The sequence below is a fragment of the Mauremys reevesii genome, linkage group 5 (assembly GCF_016161935.1).
Source record: "Mauremys reevesii isolate NIE-2019 linkage group 5, ASM1616193v1, whole genome shotgun sequence".
NCBI lineage: Eukaryota > Metazoa > Chordata > Testudines > Geoemydidae > Mauremys > Mauremys reevesii.
In genome coordinates this window covers 131,451,883-131,465,869 of record NC_052627.1, presented here as the reverse complement: position 1 = coordinate 131,465,869, position 13,987 = coordinate 131,451,883, and the positions used below count along the sequence as shown (strand labels likewise).

General features: G+C 48.6%; 1 protein-coding gene across 1 annotated transcript in view; it reads left to right on the top strand.

Annotated features, from left to right (window-relative positions):
- LOC120406881 (maestro heat-like repeat-containing protein family member 2A) overlaps positions 1-13,987 on the top strand; it is a 282,231-nt gene that overhangs the window by 2,582 nt on the left and 265,662 nt on the right. The window contains exons 2-12 of the mRNA XM_039542055.1: positions 2,728-2,850; positions 3,740-3,902; positions 4,447-4,545; positions 5,830-5,981; positions 6,513-6,656; positions 9,677-9,769; positions 10,242-10,311; positions 10,429-10,542; positions 11,591-11,664; positions 11,927-12,049; positions 13,794-13,938. Of these exons, the coding sequence (XP_039397989.1) occupies positions 2,728-2,850; positions 3,740-3,902; positions 4,447-4,545; positions 5,830-5,981; positions 6,513-6,656; positions 9,677-9,769; positions 10,242-10,311; positions 10,429-10,542; positions 11,591-11,664; positions 11,927-12,049; positions 13,794-13,938 (1,300 nt within the window). The remainder of the gene's footprint in view (positions 1-2,727; positions 2,851-3,739; positions 3,903-4,446; positions 4,546-5,829; positions 5,982-6,512; positions 6,657-9,676; positions 9,770-10,241; positions 10,312-10,428; positions 10,543-11,590; positions 11,665-11,926; positions 12,050-13,793; positions 13,939-13,987) is intronic.

The following is a 13,987-nucleotide window of genomic DNA, read 5'->3' as shown; positions in this document are numbered from 1 at the left end:
GGCGGTGCCGTTGGGCCCGACTCCCCGGGCCAGCGGCGCCGGCCGGGGCGCCAGCACCGCGGCCGACTCCCCAGCCGGGCGGGCGGGCCGCTCGGCGGCACGGGGCGGGCGCGGGGCCCGACTCCCCGGGCCGGGCCGGAGCCGCTCGGCCGGCACCGGGGCCGGAGCCGCGGGGCCCGACTCCCCGGGCCGGGCCGGAGCCGCTCGGCCGGCACCGGGGCCGGAGCCGCGGGGCCCGACTCCCCGGGCCGGGCCGGAGCCGCTCGGCCGGCACCGGGGCCGGAGCCGCGGGGCCCGTCTTCCCGGGCGGGCGGGCCGCTCGGCCGGCACGGGGCCGGAGCCGCGGGCCCGACTCCCGGGCGGGCCGGGCCGCGCTCGGCCGGCACGGGGCGGAGCCGCGAGGCCCGACTCCCGGGCCGGCCGAGCCGCTGGCCGCCGGCACCGGGGCCGGGCGCGGGGCCCGACTCCCGGGCGGGCCGGGCCGCTCGGCGGCACGGGGCGGAGCGGGCCCGACTCCGGCCGGGCGGCCGCCCGGGCCCGCTCGGCCGGCACGGGGCGGAGCCGAGGCCTGACTCCCGGGCTGGGCTGGGCCGCTTGGCGGCACGGGGCCGGGCGCGGGCCCGACTCCCCGGGCCGGGTCCGCTCCGCTGGCGCCGGGGGGCCGCGGGGCTGGGGCCGCTCGGCCGGTGCCGGGGGGCTGCTCGGCCAGCGCCGGGGGGCCAGGGACGGGGCGGCCGGGGCCGCTCCGGCTGGGGCTGGGGAGGCCGGGGCCGCGGGGCCCGACTCCCCGGGCTGGGCCGGAGCTGCGGGTCCCCAGCTGGGCCGGGTCCAAGCCGCTCAGCCGGGACCAGCCCCAGCCAGTGGTGCTTGGCTGGGGCGCTCGGCCAGGGCCAGGGGGAGCCGGACTGGGCCATGCACACACCGTCCCCCCCGCGCCCAGCTTACCTGCCTGCTGCATTTTTCAGGCTTCCCGCGAACATTTGATTCGCGGGAAGCAGGGGAAGGGGAGGAGAAGGAGGGTGGAGCATTCAGGGGAGAGGGTGAGGTGAGTTGGGGCCGGGCCGGGTGGACAGCTGCCCTAGCCTTTGTTAAATTTAAAAGCTTTTTAGAACCGTTTGTCCTGGAACAACCGGTTCTAAAAAGGCTTCTAAATTTTACAACCGGTTCTCGGGAACCGGTGCGAACCAGCTGGAGCTCATCACTGCCTAAAAAATTCCTCTTCCTCCTTGATGTTCACACACTACATATAGTTGTATGGTATTATCATGTCCCCTCATAGTCCTCCTTTTGCCGCATCTGCCTTTGGCAGTTCTTTCAGTCTGTCTTCAGAAGTAGAGGTCTGCTCAGGCCCAGTTTTGAAGCCCAACCTGAACTGGCCCCAAGCCCACTCACCTCACCTTGAGAGGGTTGAATCATTTTCCATCCTGGTCCCAACCCTTCCCCCCAAACCAGATATTGCCACTGCATCCTGCTCATGGAGCCGGCGCAGCGGCAACGATGTGCATCGATGGCTTCATCCTCTGACACTGCCCCCTGTTGTGCTGATCCCATGAGCTAAAGGAGGAGAGCCGACCTGACCTGAGCCCAAGAGCCAGTTGTTTTTTCATCCAACCTGACCCTGATGCCTGTAGTCAGGTCCCATAGGATTTGGGTCAGGTTGCAGGGCTCTATTCAGAAGTCAGTTCTGCCACCCCCCTGCATTCTTTTTTTGCTCTCCCATGAATTACTTCCAGTTTGTTGCTCTCTCTGGGAATGTGGTGCTAGAAAATGCAATAATCCAGATGCAGTCACACCTTAGATGAACAGAGAGGAACTGTCATCTTCCTGCTTTGTGCCATGATCCCTGTGTGGAAAAGACCCAACCCACATGGCTCTTTGTGGTAGCCGTCACCCCTTGCATATACACGTTGACTTGGTTTTTCACTGTCACCCCCAGGGCACTTGTTGCTTCCCACTTTTCTCCCTCCCATTATGTCAGTTACATCCTTTCCAGATGTGCTAGTTTGCAGTTTTCTGAAAGGAATCTTGTTCTCTGCTCAGGTTTTTAATTTCTCTGTGTCCCTCTTTATTTTTTTTCTGTCCCAGCTGATACTAAACTCCCCCATATTTAGTATCATCTGTGAATTTCTACACTGATGGGCCTCATAAAAGACACCTTTGAGTGTGCGACTGTCAATGTAGATCTGTCTGCTGAGCTAATTTCCGCTAGGAGCTGTTGAGGACTTACTGCGGGAGTTGGGTATTTTGTAATTACACATTTACCAATTCTGTCTGGAGTGACTAGAGCAAGGGCAAGGGGCTCCTTTTTATTGTTTGTTTTCAATAAATGAAACTCGAGAAGGGGGCAGTGAAGGAGGCTTCTTCTGGCTTTTTTCTCTGCAGGAAGATTAAAATATGTCAATTGTTCGGCTGCTTCTGAAGTGCTGCTAATATGGTGATTATGGAGGGCATGGCATGTTTTACACCAATTAAGTCAATGGAGTAGTTGTGTGAGCATGCTGGCTGAGGAGTCAGTGTGGCCTAGGGGATAGGACTCTGGATAATGACTCAGGAGATATGGATTCTCTTCCTGGCCACAGACCTGCTCTGTTATGATAAGACTTGGGCTAATCATTTCATGTTTGGATTGGAAGCTCTTTAGGGCAGGGGCTTATTTGTCAAATTACTGTGTGGTCATCAAGAAAAACTTTTCCGAATTTTTTTTTCTCTTTTCTGGTTTGTCCCCAGCAAAACAGAGTAGCCATTTACTATATCCTGGAGGGGGTGTTACAGCAGGACACCGGGGGCCTAGAGATAAGGCTAGTGAAAAACATTGTAAGCCTAGCCTCAGACCAGATGAGAGAGACTCAGGTAAGTTAGTTCTCCTGAGCTACTAATCAAAGGATCCAAAGCTTTAACTAATTAAAACTCTCTTTTTTGCGGGGGGCGGGGCAGAGTAAACTATATACTGAAATGAAAATGTATTCTTCTGTTAGAGGCCCACACCTTCCTCCAGACCAAAGCCCAGGTCCTAGACAGCACTTGTGCACATGCATAAGATGGGAAAACTCACATGTGAAAGTTACACATGTGCTTAAGTGCTTTGCAGGATCAGGACCCGAGACACATGATCTCAGACACAGAGACAGGCCTGTGGTTTCTTAATGAGCACGTCTTTCCCAAAGTCTACTAGGGATTTCATTTTTGATACTGATGTTATGTGGGAGGCGCTCTGATACTATAGGGATAAGTGGCAGTATAAAGCTCTAAGACAGACAGAATCTGAGCTATCTCCAAAAGCAGCAGCATTGGATTTAGAATCTAGTTTGGCAGCAGGAAAACCCATGGAAAAATCTCTCTCTTGTTCCAAAGGAAGTCAGCCTCCTTTTGGGGGACAGTTTATTCCAGGAAAGCTCTCTGAATATCTTGAAGCTGTCTGTGTCTCACTACCTCCTCAGGGAAGGGCAGGGCAAAATATCACGTGACTAAGGTGACCAGTCATCCACCCACAAGGAGCTAATAATGAATAGTCTAACTAAGCAGCTTGCAAGCAACTCGAAGGCTGAAAATTGTTTAGCCAAACGACTCAATGAATATTTATGACTAATGACTGTATCCGCAGAAAGTTGGGTGAGTTCATTCGGAACTTATGCACAGAAATAAGATCTTGACTCATATAAACAACTCTGGCTAGTGCAACCGGCTTCAGTTACTTCAGTCTTTCTCTTTTTTTTTTGTTTTGTTTTGTTTTTTTTTGTAGGAAGCAACAAATGAGGTAAAAGTGGCAGCTAGCAACACGTTAGTGACTCTGGCAAGCTGCTATTTTGATCATGTCATGTATGAGCTGCACTGTCACCTGAAACCACCGAAGCTGCCTGAAGAGTTTATTTTAGTTACGCTGGGCAACCTGTCATCAGCCTATGGTATGGTAACTTCCATCTTTTGTTTCAAAGTTATTGTCTTTCATTTAAGGACAGGGGATTACTCTCTCTACCTATAAATGTTGCAGCTAAACAGAGCTCTGCTTGAGTGTGTGCGTGCGTGTGTGGAGAGACAAAGGATTCACTGCTCTTGCTAGTTCTGGCTTCCAGATCATGAGCTGTCCAGACGGCAGTGGAAGCTCTAACTTCTGCCCCCAACTGAAGTTCCTTAAGGATGGGAATGAGTGGAAGATCAGGTCTAGTGGAGCTCTTCTCCACCCCACTTCCCATCCGGCCCCAGTGCTCTCTCCCCTTATGCTGGGAGTGAGTTGAGCATTGGGCACAGCTGTGCACTGGTGCAGGATTCCTCTCTTCAGGGTGAATCCCCCACTGGCTTTCAATGGCTCCTTTAAAGCCAGTCTGCTTACGCAGCGCAAAATGACCCAGGAGCCCATAGTATCCGGCCCCTCAGTGTTTCTAAGTGTGTTCTAAGAAGGCGGAGAGCAGCCGATTATCTATCTTCCTTCTCTTCTGCCTTTCTCTGCAGCACGTAAGTGTATCCCTTTTGTGAGAGTGACCCTGAACACCATGTTCTCCATGCTGGAGTTCGTCAAGGACGGCAGGCTGAGACAAGCATTTTGCGGTGGTAAGTGCCAGCACTTACTGCAGGTGCCCCAAATGGATATTTAGGGGGTCTTGGTACAGATTGGAGTGACTGACCAAGTTTGCAAACATGCCCTGAACTGTGCTCCCTGCCCTGGATTGCACCAGGTGGTGCGTTCCTTGGCTCCCGCAGCACTCAGTGAAGTTGGGAGTGCTCCTCACTTTGCAGGAGGCACTGAGCATTTGTAAGTTCAAGCCCTTTATGACTCATGGATATAATTTAAAATAAACAGACACAAAGGCTGAAGCTGCCCATCTGCCGGCAGTCTCCTGGGGGAGGAGGTGAAGGGAACAGATTTCAATACTGTACATTTAAAAATCCCATTTCCCACTCCTTCACCCATTCTCTCCTCTTAGTTTCTTTATCATCATCTCCTTTCACCCTCTTTCTCTGTCTTCTCTTCCTCTCCACTTCTCTCTTCCTTTGCTTTTCAGGTGATGCTCAGTAAGGGGTTAATCCTGTGCCTTTGAGGTAAATGGGAATTTTGCCATCGACTTCATAGACAACAGGATTGGGCCCTAATTCTTCTTAGCAAGGACACTAGATACACCTACCTTTAGGGCAAAGTGCTCCCCACTACCTTCAAATCCCAGTAAAGCCAATGGCAGTTAGGGGCACTGAACATCTTTCAGACAAACTGTAACTCGAGATAAAATCATCCAGTGTTAGAGTTAAATAAACAATAACTGCAGAGGACACGAGTCGTTCAGAGGAGAGCTTGCTGAAATATTTTGATTTTTAATTATATTTTCCATAATTTTTTCCCCAAATTTGATGAAAAACAAATGTGAAAGATGTCAGTGACAAGTCTGATCAGGAAGTGTGCATCCAGTGTTTCTGAGTATCTAAAGAGGTGGCTGGATTTTTTTGATTTTTGAAAAATAGAAATGATTTTTAAACTTTGCAATTTTGAAAGAAAAAATCACCATCAGTAAAGATTTGTAATTTAATTTAAACTGTTTTTTCAAGCAGCTCTAATTAAGAGGTAACAAGGAAGGGAGAAAAAATTGTCTTCAGATGCTGGTAATTGAAAAAAGATTGAGAGATCTGCAAATTAAAAAGCCTTTTGAGAAACAAGACACGGAATGGGGGGAAGAGAAATAGCTCAAAATTGATGTTGGATTTCAGCGTCTAGTCCTGAACAGAGCAGTAGCTGCCATGGAATTGTAGTAAACGTTTGGCCTGAGTGTCTTCATGGATAAAGCAACTTCTCCTCGTTACTAATGTGTCCTTTTCACATTGCCTGTCTTCTCTCCGTCCATGCAGTTCTGGAACAATGGTCAAGGGCAGTACGTCTCTTTTTGGCTAACTGGGAAAAGTGCTCATTCCCCAAAGTGGGCCAATTGCGACTCTGCAATCATTTTCTTCCCGTCTACACTCATGTGACCAGCAACTGGCTGACCTGTGAGGAGCCGGAGGTGAGAATTGCTGGTTCTCTAAACCTTTAGCAGAAATTGTAACGTTAAATTGTATGTGTCTGACACTCATTGTGATGATGGCATTTAGTGGTAGGTCCTTTTGGATGGAACAGAGTGTCATGTAAAACATCTAAAACCCAAACATTTATAATGTCACCACATCATGGAAATTCTGTCAGTACACAGTGTACATGGATTCTAGTTTTATGCACCTAACGTGCAGATAAACATGGGATAGTGGCTTAAATTAATTCCTCCATTCAGCCCCAGTGGAGTTCCAGCAGGGATGAGTTGGCCTAGAATGCATACTAATCTGGGGAATATTTTACCTGGTATAGTTGTGAGGTGCATTAGGATATAATCCTGAAACCAACCCTACGAGTCCCGGTTCTTTACCAGGAAATATTGAGATAGGCCCATTCCTACAGTGGAACAAGGGAAGTTGCAGGCATTGGAAGTAGAAAAGGTGTGCCCATTGGATGATACTGAATGAATTAGTAGGAACATAAATTCTGTGTCTCATCTATGCAGCTCAAGCAGGCTATCATCAAAGCCCTTGGTCCCATGATGAGCCTCCTGCTACACAAAGAGGAGTATCAAGATCAGATATTTGAACACCTCTCATGGCTCCTTGAGCAATATAAGGAGGACACTGATGTTTTTCACGTCACCAAGGTGAGGTACCACTCCTTAAGGTAACTGTCTATGTGTGTGCATGTATGAACTGCACAAGGAATTTGCTGCCAGTGGGGTTTCCTGGTTGAGACAGTGACTTGTTAGAAAATAAATATCCACACGAGTTCTGGGTTTATACACATGGTGAGCCAGGCAAGAAGATTTGTAGGTAAATGCCTCTTATGAAAAGCATCCTCTGTTTCCTGGGGAGGATGATAAGGAGATAAAAATCAAAACACCTGCCCTCCCCAACAAGATCCTCCTCATGATTTCCCAGTACATCCTGTCAACTCTGCGTCTCTCTTTAGTTCATAAGCTCCTCAGAGCATGGTCTGCCATATGTTGTCTCTGGTCAGTACCAAGCCAATGGTCAATGGCTGAAAATTAATACTAAGGAGGCTTGAGGGTGATTGCTTTGGATTATGTAACTAGATGGATCTAAAAGCATTGCCTGTCTATTTCACCTCCTGTTCTATGCAGTGCTGTTGAAGCCATGTTGGTCCCAACAGCGCCAAGGTGGGTGAGATAATCTAATTAAAGATATTGTCTCACTCCCTTCTCTCTATTTCATCTACCCTGAGTACCACATGAGCAAGAATTAAGGGGCCATATTCTGTCTTCAGTGCGGCTACACTGTTGTAAATGAACTCACGAGACAGCTATAACTTCTTGGTAGTGATATTTACTCACCATCTCTGTTGGTTGAAGCTTTCTGGTACAGTATGTGGTCACTTTTGGGGTTGAAATACCCATGATTTGGAGGGAACCAACGCATGATGGACTTGTTCGATAGCATCAGAGCACTACAGAACTGCTTCAATATAGTAAAATCTGTAGATGGCATCAGAGACATTCTGGAAGCTTGAAGCAGCAAAGGAGAAAAGTGTTTAGATGCAGGAAGGAATTCGATTGTCACCTTTTTTATCAATAACCTGGCAGAGGACATAAAAACATCTCTGATAAAGTTGGGAGATGAGATAAAAATTGGGAAGTGGTAAAAAATGGAAAGGACAGATTCACAGAGATCTAGATCACTTGGTAAACTGGGTGCAAACAAAGGTGCATTTAAATATGGCTGAATGTAAATGTGAGCATCTAGGCACAAAGAATTTAGACCATACATACATGATGGGGGATGCTGTCCTGGGAAGCAGTGACTCTGAAAAAGATTGTTCATCATGATCACCACAATCAGCTGAACATGAGCTCATGCTGTGGCCAAAAAAGCTGAAAAGCATAAAAAGGGGAATCTCTAGGAAGAGTACAGTGGTTATTTTACCTCTAAATCTGGCACTTGTGTGACTACTGTTGGAATACGGTGTCCAGTTCTAGTGCCCACAACTCAAAAAGGGTGTTGATAAATTGGAGAGGAGATTGAGAGAAGAGCCACAGTGATTAAAGGATTAGAAAACATGCCTTACAGTGGTAGAATCAAGGAACTCAATCTATTTAGTTTAACAAACAGAAAGTAAAAGGGTGCGTGATTGGGTTTAGCTACCCAACATTGGTTCAACACGGGATAATCATACTTTATGGGTTAAGGAGGCCATGGCCCCTCATCTCTGCTGGGCATGCTTCAGCTGGAACCAGGATATTAAAGAGAGCCACTCAGCTCAGTCTGGGATGGCTGCCGAAGAGAGCAGAGGTGCATTCAGGAGAAATGCCAGGGTTTTTGGCACCCTAGGCGCAGGGCCGGCTCTACCCATTTTGCCACCGGTCCCGCGGCTCCGGTGGACCTCCCGCAGGCGTTCCTGCGGAGGGTCCGTCCCACGGCTCCGGTGGACCTGCCGCAGGCGTGCCTGCGGATGCTCCACGAGAGCCGCTGGACCAGCGGACCCTCCACAGGCACATCTGCAGGAGGTCCACCGGAACCACCTGCCGCCCTCCAGGCAAAATGTCGGGGCCCCCCCTCAAATCCTGGCGCCCTAGGCGACTGCCTAGCTCGCCTAAATGGAAGCGCTGGCCCTGGGTGCATTGGAGGCTCCTGCAGAGAGACTGCCAGTGCTCCAGGATTCGGAGGTCAGCCAGACTGTGGCTGCAACCGACCCCCAGCCGCCCAATGCCAGAGATGGAGGAGAGACCACAGAATTCCTGAGTGGAAAGTATCCTAGGTAGACTAAGCATTGATCCAGTTGAGGCACTGGGCTTTGACTTGGCGTGTTTTGGAAGGATCCCCGCTGATTTGGTGGCAGATACCCCTGCGGCAAGACAGGGCCCTGGGCTGGGACCTGTGGAATACGTAGGACCCAGTGGAGAAGGGCTGGCCACTAGGCAACACTTCCCTGCTGCAAAAGGTGGTTCTAATGACTCTGGCCACTAGGCCGCATTGCTCTGCTGCCAAGGGTGGTTCCATTGACTTTGGCCACTAGGCCGCACTGCTATACCTAGAAGGGGAGCCCTACAGACTCAGGCTGTTTGGCCGTGGACCCTCACTGAAGGGCTGCTGCGCTGATCCCAACCATTAGGCTATGCTGCCGTAGGAGTCAGGACTGCTGCGGTGGCTAAGGAGACTAGGCCAGCTGGGCCGCCCGAGATCTACTTCATTTCCTCCACAACCTGGTACCACCCTGACGGGGTGGACCTATCCTGTGACAGGTGACTTCATGACAGTCTATAATATCTTACATGAGGGACTCATGTTTTATAACGGGCTCTTCAGTCTAGCAGAGAAAGGGGTAACTTGATCCAGTGGCTAGAAACTGAAGCAAGACACATTCAGACTGGAAATGTGGTGTCCATTTTTAATGGTGAGATAATTAACCATTACAACCATTTACCAAGGGCTGAGGCAGATTCTCCCTCACTGACAGTTTTTAAATCGAGATTGGGATGTTTTTCTAAAAGCTCTGCTCTGGGAATTATTCTGGGCAAGGTCTGTGGCCTGTGTTATACCGGAGGTCAGACTAGATGATGGCAATAATCCATTTCGGCCTTGGAATCCATGAATCCCCTGAATCTGCTTCAGTCACTACATATTGCTCCTGTGTGTGCCACCATCTGACTTTCACCCTCTGTTGCAGAGTCTGAGCCAGCTCTTGGAGGTCTCTGGTGAATATAAGATCCCTCTCCCTGACGGGAAGTTTCAAGCCATCTGCAGTGCTCTGCATAACCAGGTGAGGGGTGGTTTTGCTTGGATCCCTTGAGCTTAGGCACAGCAGATCTGAAGCATATTAACAATCCAAATCTATGAAATGATAGTGCAGAGCCTGGGGACTGCCTCATGCCTTACTGATTTCTGCAGGCTCAAGAGTAAGCAGGTAGTGGTCTCACTTTCTTGGCTAATATCCAGCTCAGTTTGTAAAGCAATTTTACCATAAGCCGATTATCAGGGGGAGTCAGAGTTGTACAGTAAACACTGTGGCTGTGTCTTGATTCGATGAGCTCTGCCGTTCAAAACACTTTAGCTTCTCTCATCTAATGTATTGGACATTGTGTTTGATTCTTGCTGTGCGTTCAGTACCATCCACCTGGGGTTCAGACCTCTAGTTGGACAAGTAGGAAGTGGAAGCTTAGAAATTAATTGAACATTTTCTTTTCAATTGCTTCTGATTAGTTTTTCTTTGACCATTTCCCTTCTTCCCACAGATCTGTTCTCAGGCTAGGCCGCTCAGCATGGAAAATCACACAGAGCTGGTCCATTGTGTAGTTCAACTAGGTAAGGGGAAGAAACTCTGAGTTGCACAGTAGTTTCCTTGTAACTTCCTTACCTTTGTAAGGTATGGTAACAATAAGAGTTCTGTCATCAGCGAGGACGTGATTTCTTCCCTTGCAGCCCGTTCTTCTCCAGAGGATCTGATAGCCTTTCTGCACTCACAGCTGAAGATTAAGAATGAGGCTGTTTGTGTGACCTCTTTGAAGCTGCTCAGAGCTATTGTTGATGCTGACTGTAAGTAACACAGGAGCAACTGTGCCAGCTGCCCTCTTGGCCGACATGCTGAGGGTTGAGTTGGGGACGTCCAGGGCAGGGCCGGCTTTAGGAAGTGTGGGGCCTGATTTGTGGGGCTTGTACTCACCGGACGGTGCCCTGAGACTTCGGCTGCACTTCGGCGGTGGGTCCTTCACTCGCTCTGAGTCTTCGGTGGAACTTCAGCAGCGGGTCCTTCACGTGCTGCCGAAGACCCGGAGCGAGTGAAGGACCCGCAGCTGAAGTGCTGCCGAAGACCCATAGCGCTGCCGGGTGAGTAAAAATTTAAAAGGTCACTGGGCGCGGGGTCCTGTTATGTGCAGGGCCCTGTCAGGCACGGGGCCCAATTCAGGAGAATCAGAGGAATCGGCCTAAAGCCAGCCCTGATCCAGAGCTAAAAGCATGAGCTACTATAGATTGAGCTAAAGAACCAAGGCTTTGTAGGCCCGGCAGGGCTGTAACAGACTCATCACCTCTGCAAATGGGGCACAGAATCTCTATAACACACAGTCACCAGTGGTCTGGATATCCACTAAGGGGCAAAATGCTGCCCTAAGTTACCCCCCTATGGCCACACAGAAATCAACAGGTTCAACTAAGTGCTGAATGTAGCCCAAGATATTTTTCAACTTCAGATACAGAAGTTGACTTGGGGCTAATGCACATTAACGATAATCAAAAATAAAATAATACCCCTGACTTGATAATCGTCAGTATTAGACACTGTAGACTAGATTCTGAGTTCTGTTAGACTGTGTTAAACACAGATTGACCTCAGTCTATCTAATTCTTTTATACTATTTCCATCATGGCAGCATGATGGCACTATTTATAGAACTGGAATTACTTTAGATTTACACTAGTGTAACTCAGACCAGAGTCTGGTCCTATGTTTTCCCCATTGATTCTGTGTATGAGAGAAGCTTGGTATTATTCTTAAATAGGGCCTTTTGAAATCCGGGATTCATTCCAATGTGGAAAGTGAGTGTGTGGATCAAAGAAGTACTGTACACCTCTCCTTATCTTTCAGTGCCCGAGACAAGACCGAAAAAGTGTCTGATTGTGAAGGCAGTGAAATCCACTTTCAGTGATCAGAATGCTACGGTAAGATTGTGTGGAGCAGTGAAATATTTCAATTTTTTTTCAATGATATGGGATGAATGGACATCTGGGTGGAGCTTTCATTCAGATCCAGAGGAGAGACTGCAGACTAGAGAAGGCATGTCATTATCCTGACTGTGTTAAATGGATCCATGTTTATAAGCTAAGGAGATCAAATCAAAAGCATAAGGACTCTCATATCCTATCTCCTATTTCAGGCAGAAGGGATAACAATAACTCATGTGTGTCATCTCTACCCTTGCAGGTGAGGAAGGCAGTTCTTCATTTCATCCAGAGGCTGCTCAGCTTACAAAGTGTGGAGAACTGTGCAGCTTGGGATATGGTAGCACATGTTTTCACGGAGTTCAGTGTGTCCACCAGCAAACTGGTAAGGAGACTTCTTAACACTTAAGACTCGGTCCTACCATTCTTGCATGCTGACTGCTCCCCTTGCCTTCAGTGGGAGTTTTGACTCAAGGACAACTGGACTGAAGGATTAGAGCCAGAATCTGATCAGTTATATTGGTGTAAAGTCAAGGTAACTCCACTGACTTTAGTGGCGTCACTCTGGATTTATACTAGTGTAACAGATCAGACTCTCACACTGGGTATTTACATCTAACAGAGTCATCTAGGTTCCTCAACCCTCTGATGAGTCATTGAAAATTCTGAAAACACCATTTTTCAGTGAAATGTTCTTGTACAAGAAAGCACATCTCTTTGTTTTCAATAGACTCTCCAGAGAACATAATGGTGCCCAATTCTGTGGCTGTTGAAGCAAACATAAACTATCAGCAAAATACCGAGGTTATGCAGGTTGCATCCCAGACTGTCAAGAGCCTGGAAAAGCTTGCTGCATATTTACCTCACTACATGCTCTAATCTACATGTACTAGTTTAAAAATGTCTTCAATCCGTATTTCTATCCATGGACACAGCCAGAGGCTCCAGAAACTTTGTGCTCCATGATTGGATCCATGATCTGTATTAACATAAACAGTTCAACTTTACAGTAAGTTGTTGAAGATCTTAGCTCTGCCTGGCCCCTTTTCTTCAAAGTTGGAGCTTGTGGCAATACTCTCCAAGGGTCTTTTTTTCACACACGCGCACACACACATCCATCTTAAGGAAGGCTGCTTGTTCTCCTCGGGCCAGTTTTGCTCTCCTTTACACTGAAATCAGTAGAGTCAATCAATATTTAGTCCGGTGTAAGTAAGAGCAGAATTAGGCCAGTTGATAGAATCACACTCACTACACCCAGAATGACCAAGCTGGTTGGGGCATCGGAACAAACAGAGTGGATCCCCCTGGTTCTGCATATTGATTTCCACTGGGCAGAGTCTGAATGTTTTTCCTCAGAGATAAAAAGATGAAACAGTTTTTCAAATTTAAAGAAAATTAACCCTGTTGGGGAAACTCTTGTGTTCAGAGAATCATTCCCTTCACTTTAGGGTTTTCCTAAGCCTGGGATCTGACCCACCAGTTAAGAGTTTCCATTATTCTCTTCCCTTCAGATGTTTGTGCACTTCCAGTGCAATATAAAAGCAGGCATAGGTCAATGTTCATGATGGCTTTGTAAGAGAAGGACACTGATTCTCTAGCCAGTGTCTTGCTACTAGCTAATAAGTTCTATAGAGCTGTCTCACAGCAGGGTACAACACTTCTCACCCAGGCTATTCCGGAAGAAAACACGATCCAAACCCTGTGCACTGACATCCTGCAATGTCTGGACACCTCGGTCACTGGAATGACCCAAGTAAGTGACCTGTTGCTACTGCTTCTTGAAATAGGGACGTTCTTCCTTATCTTCCTTGTACCTCCCCACAAGGAAGCTTTTTGCACAGTCAGCATAATGGAGGAACAGCATGTCAGATTCATGTCAGGGATGTGACCCCTTCATCATGGAGTAAGTGGTTCACATTAGAGAAAAGATAGAAAGCAACTGAACTGGAAGGAATCATGTTGCAGAGATCTTCTCTTCATTCTTTCCACTGTCTGAGTGTAACTGCCCCTTAGGTCCCCCAGGGGGCTAAGCTACAAGCTACATGAGAGGGAGGGATTCCGACAGCAGGATATTGGAGGTGGGGGGATGGAAATAGCTGCGTACTGAACAGTCTCGCTCTTCTCTGCAGGTGTTATGGCCAAGGCTTCTCGAATATGTGGTGCCAGCTCAGTACACTGGTACTTTGAAGCCTCTCTGCAGATGCCTTAGGGAGCTGGCTGAGAAAAAGCAGCAGGAAGGAGAAGAAGCTGCTTGCCTCGACTACAGTGGACCAGGTTTATAACAGAAACTCTTTCATTTATGCTCTCCAGGCACACTACACAA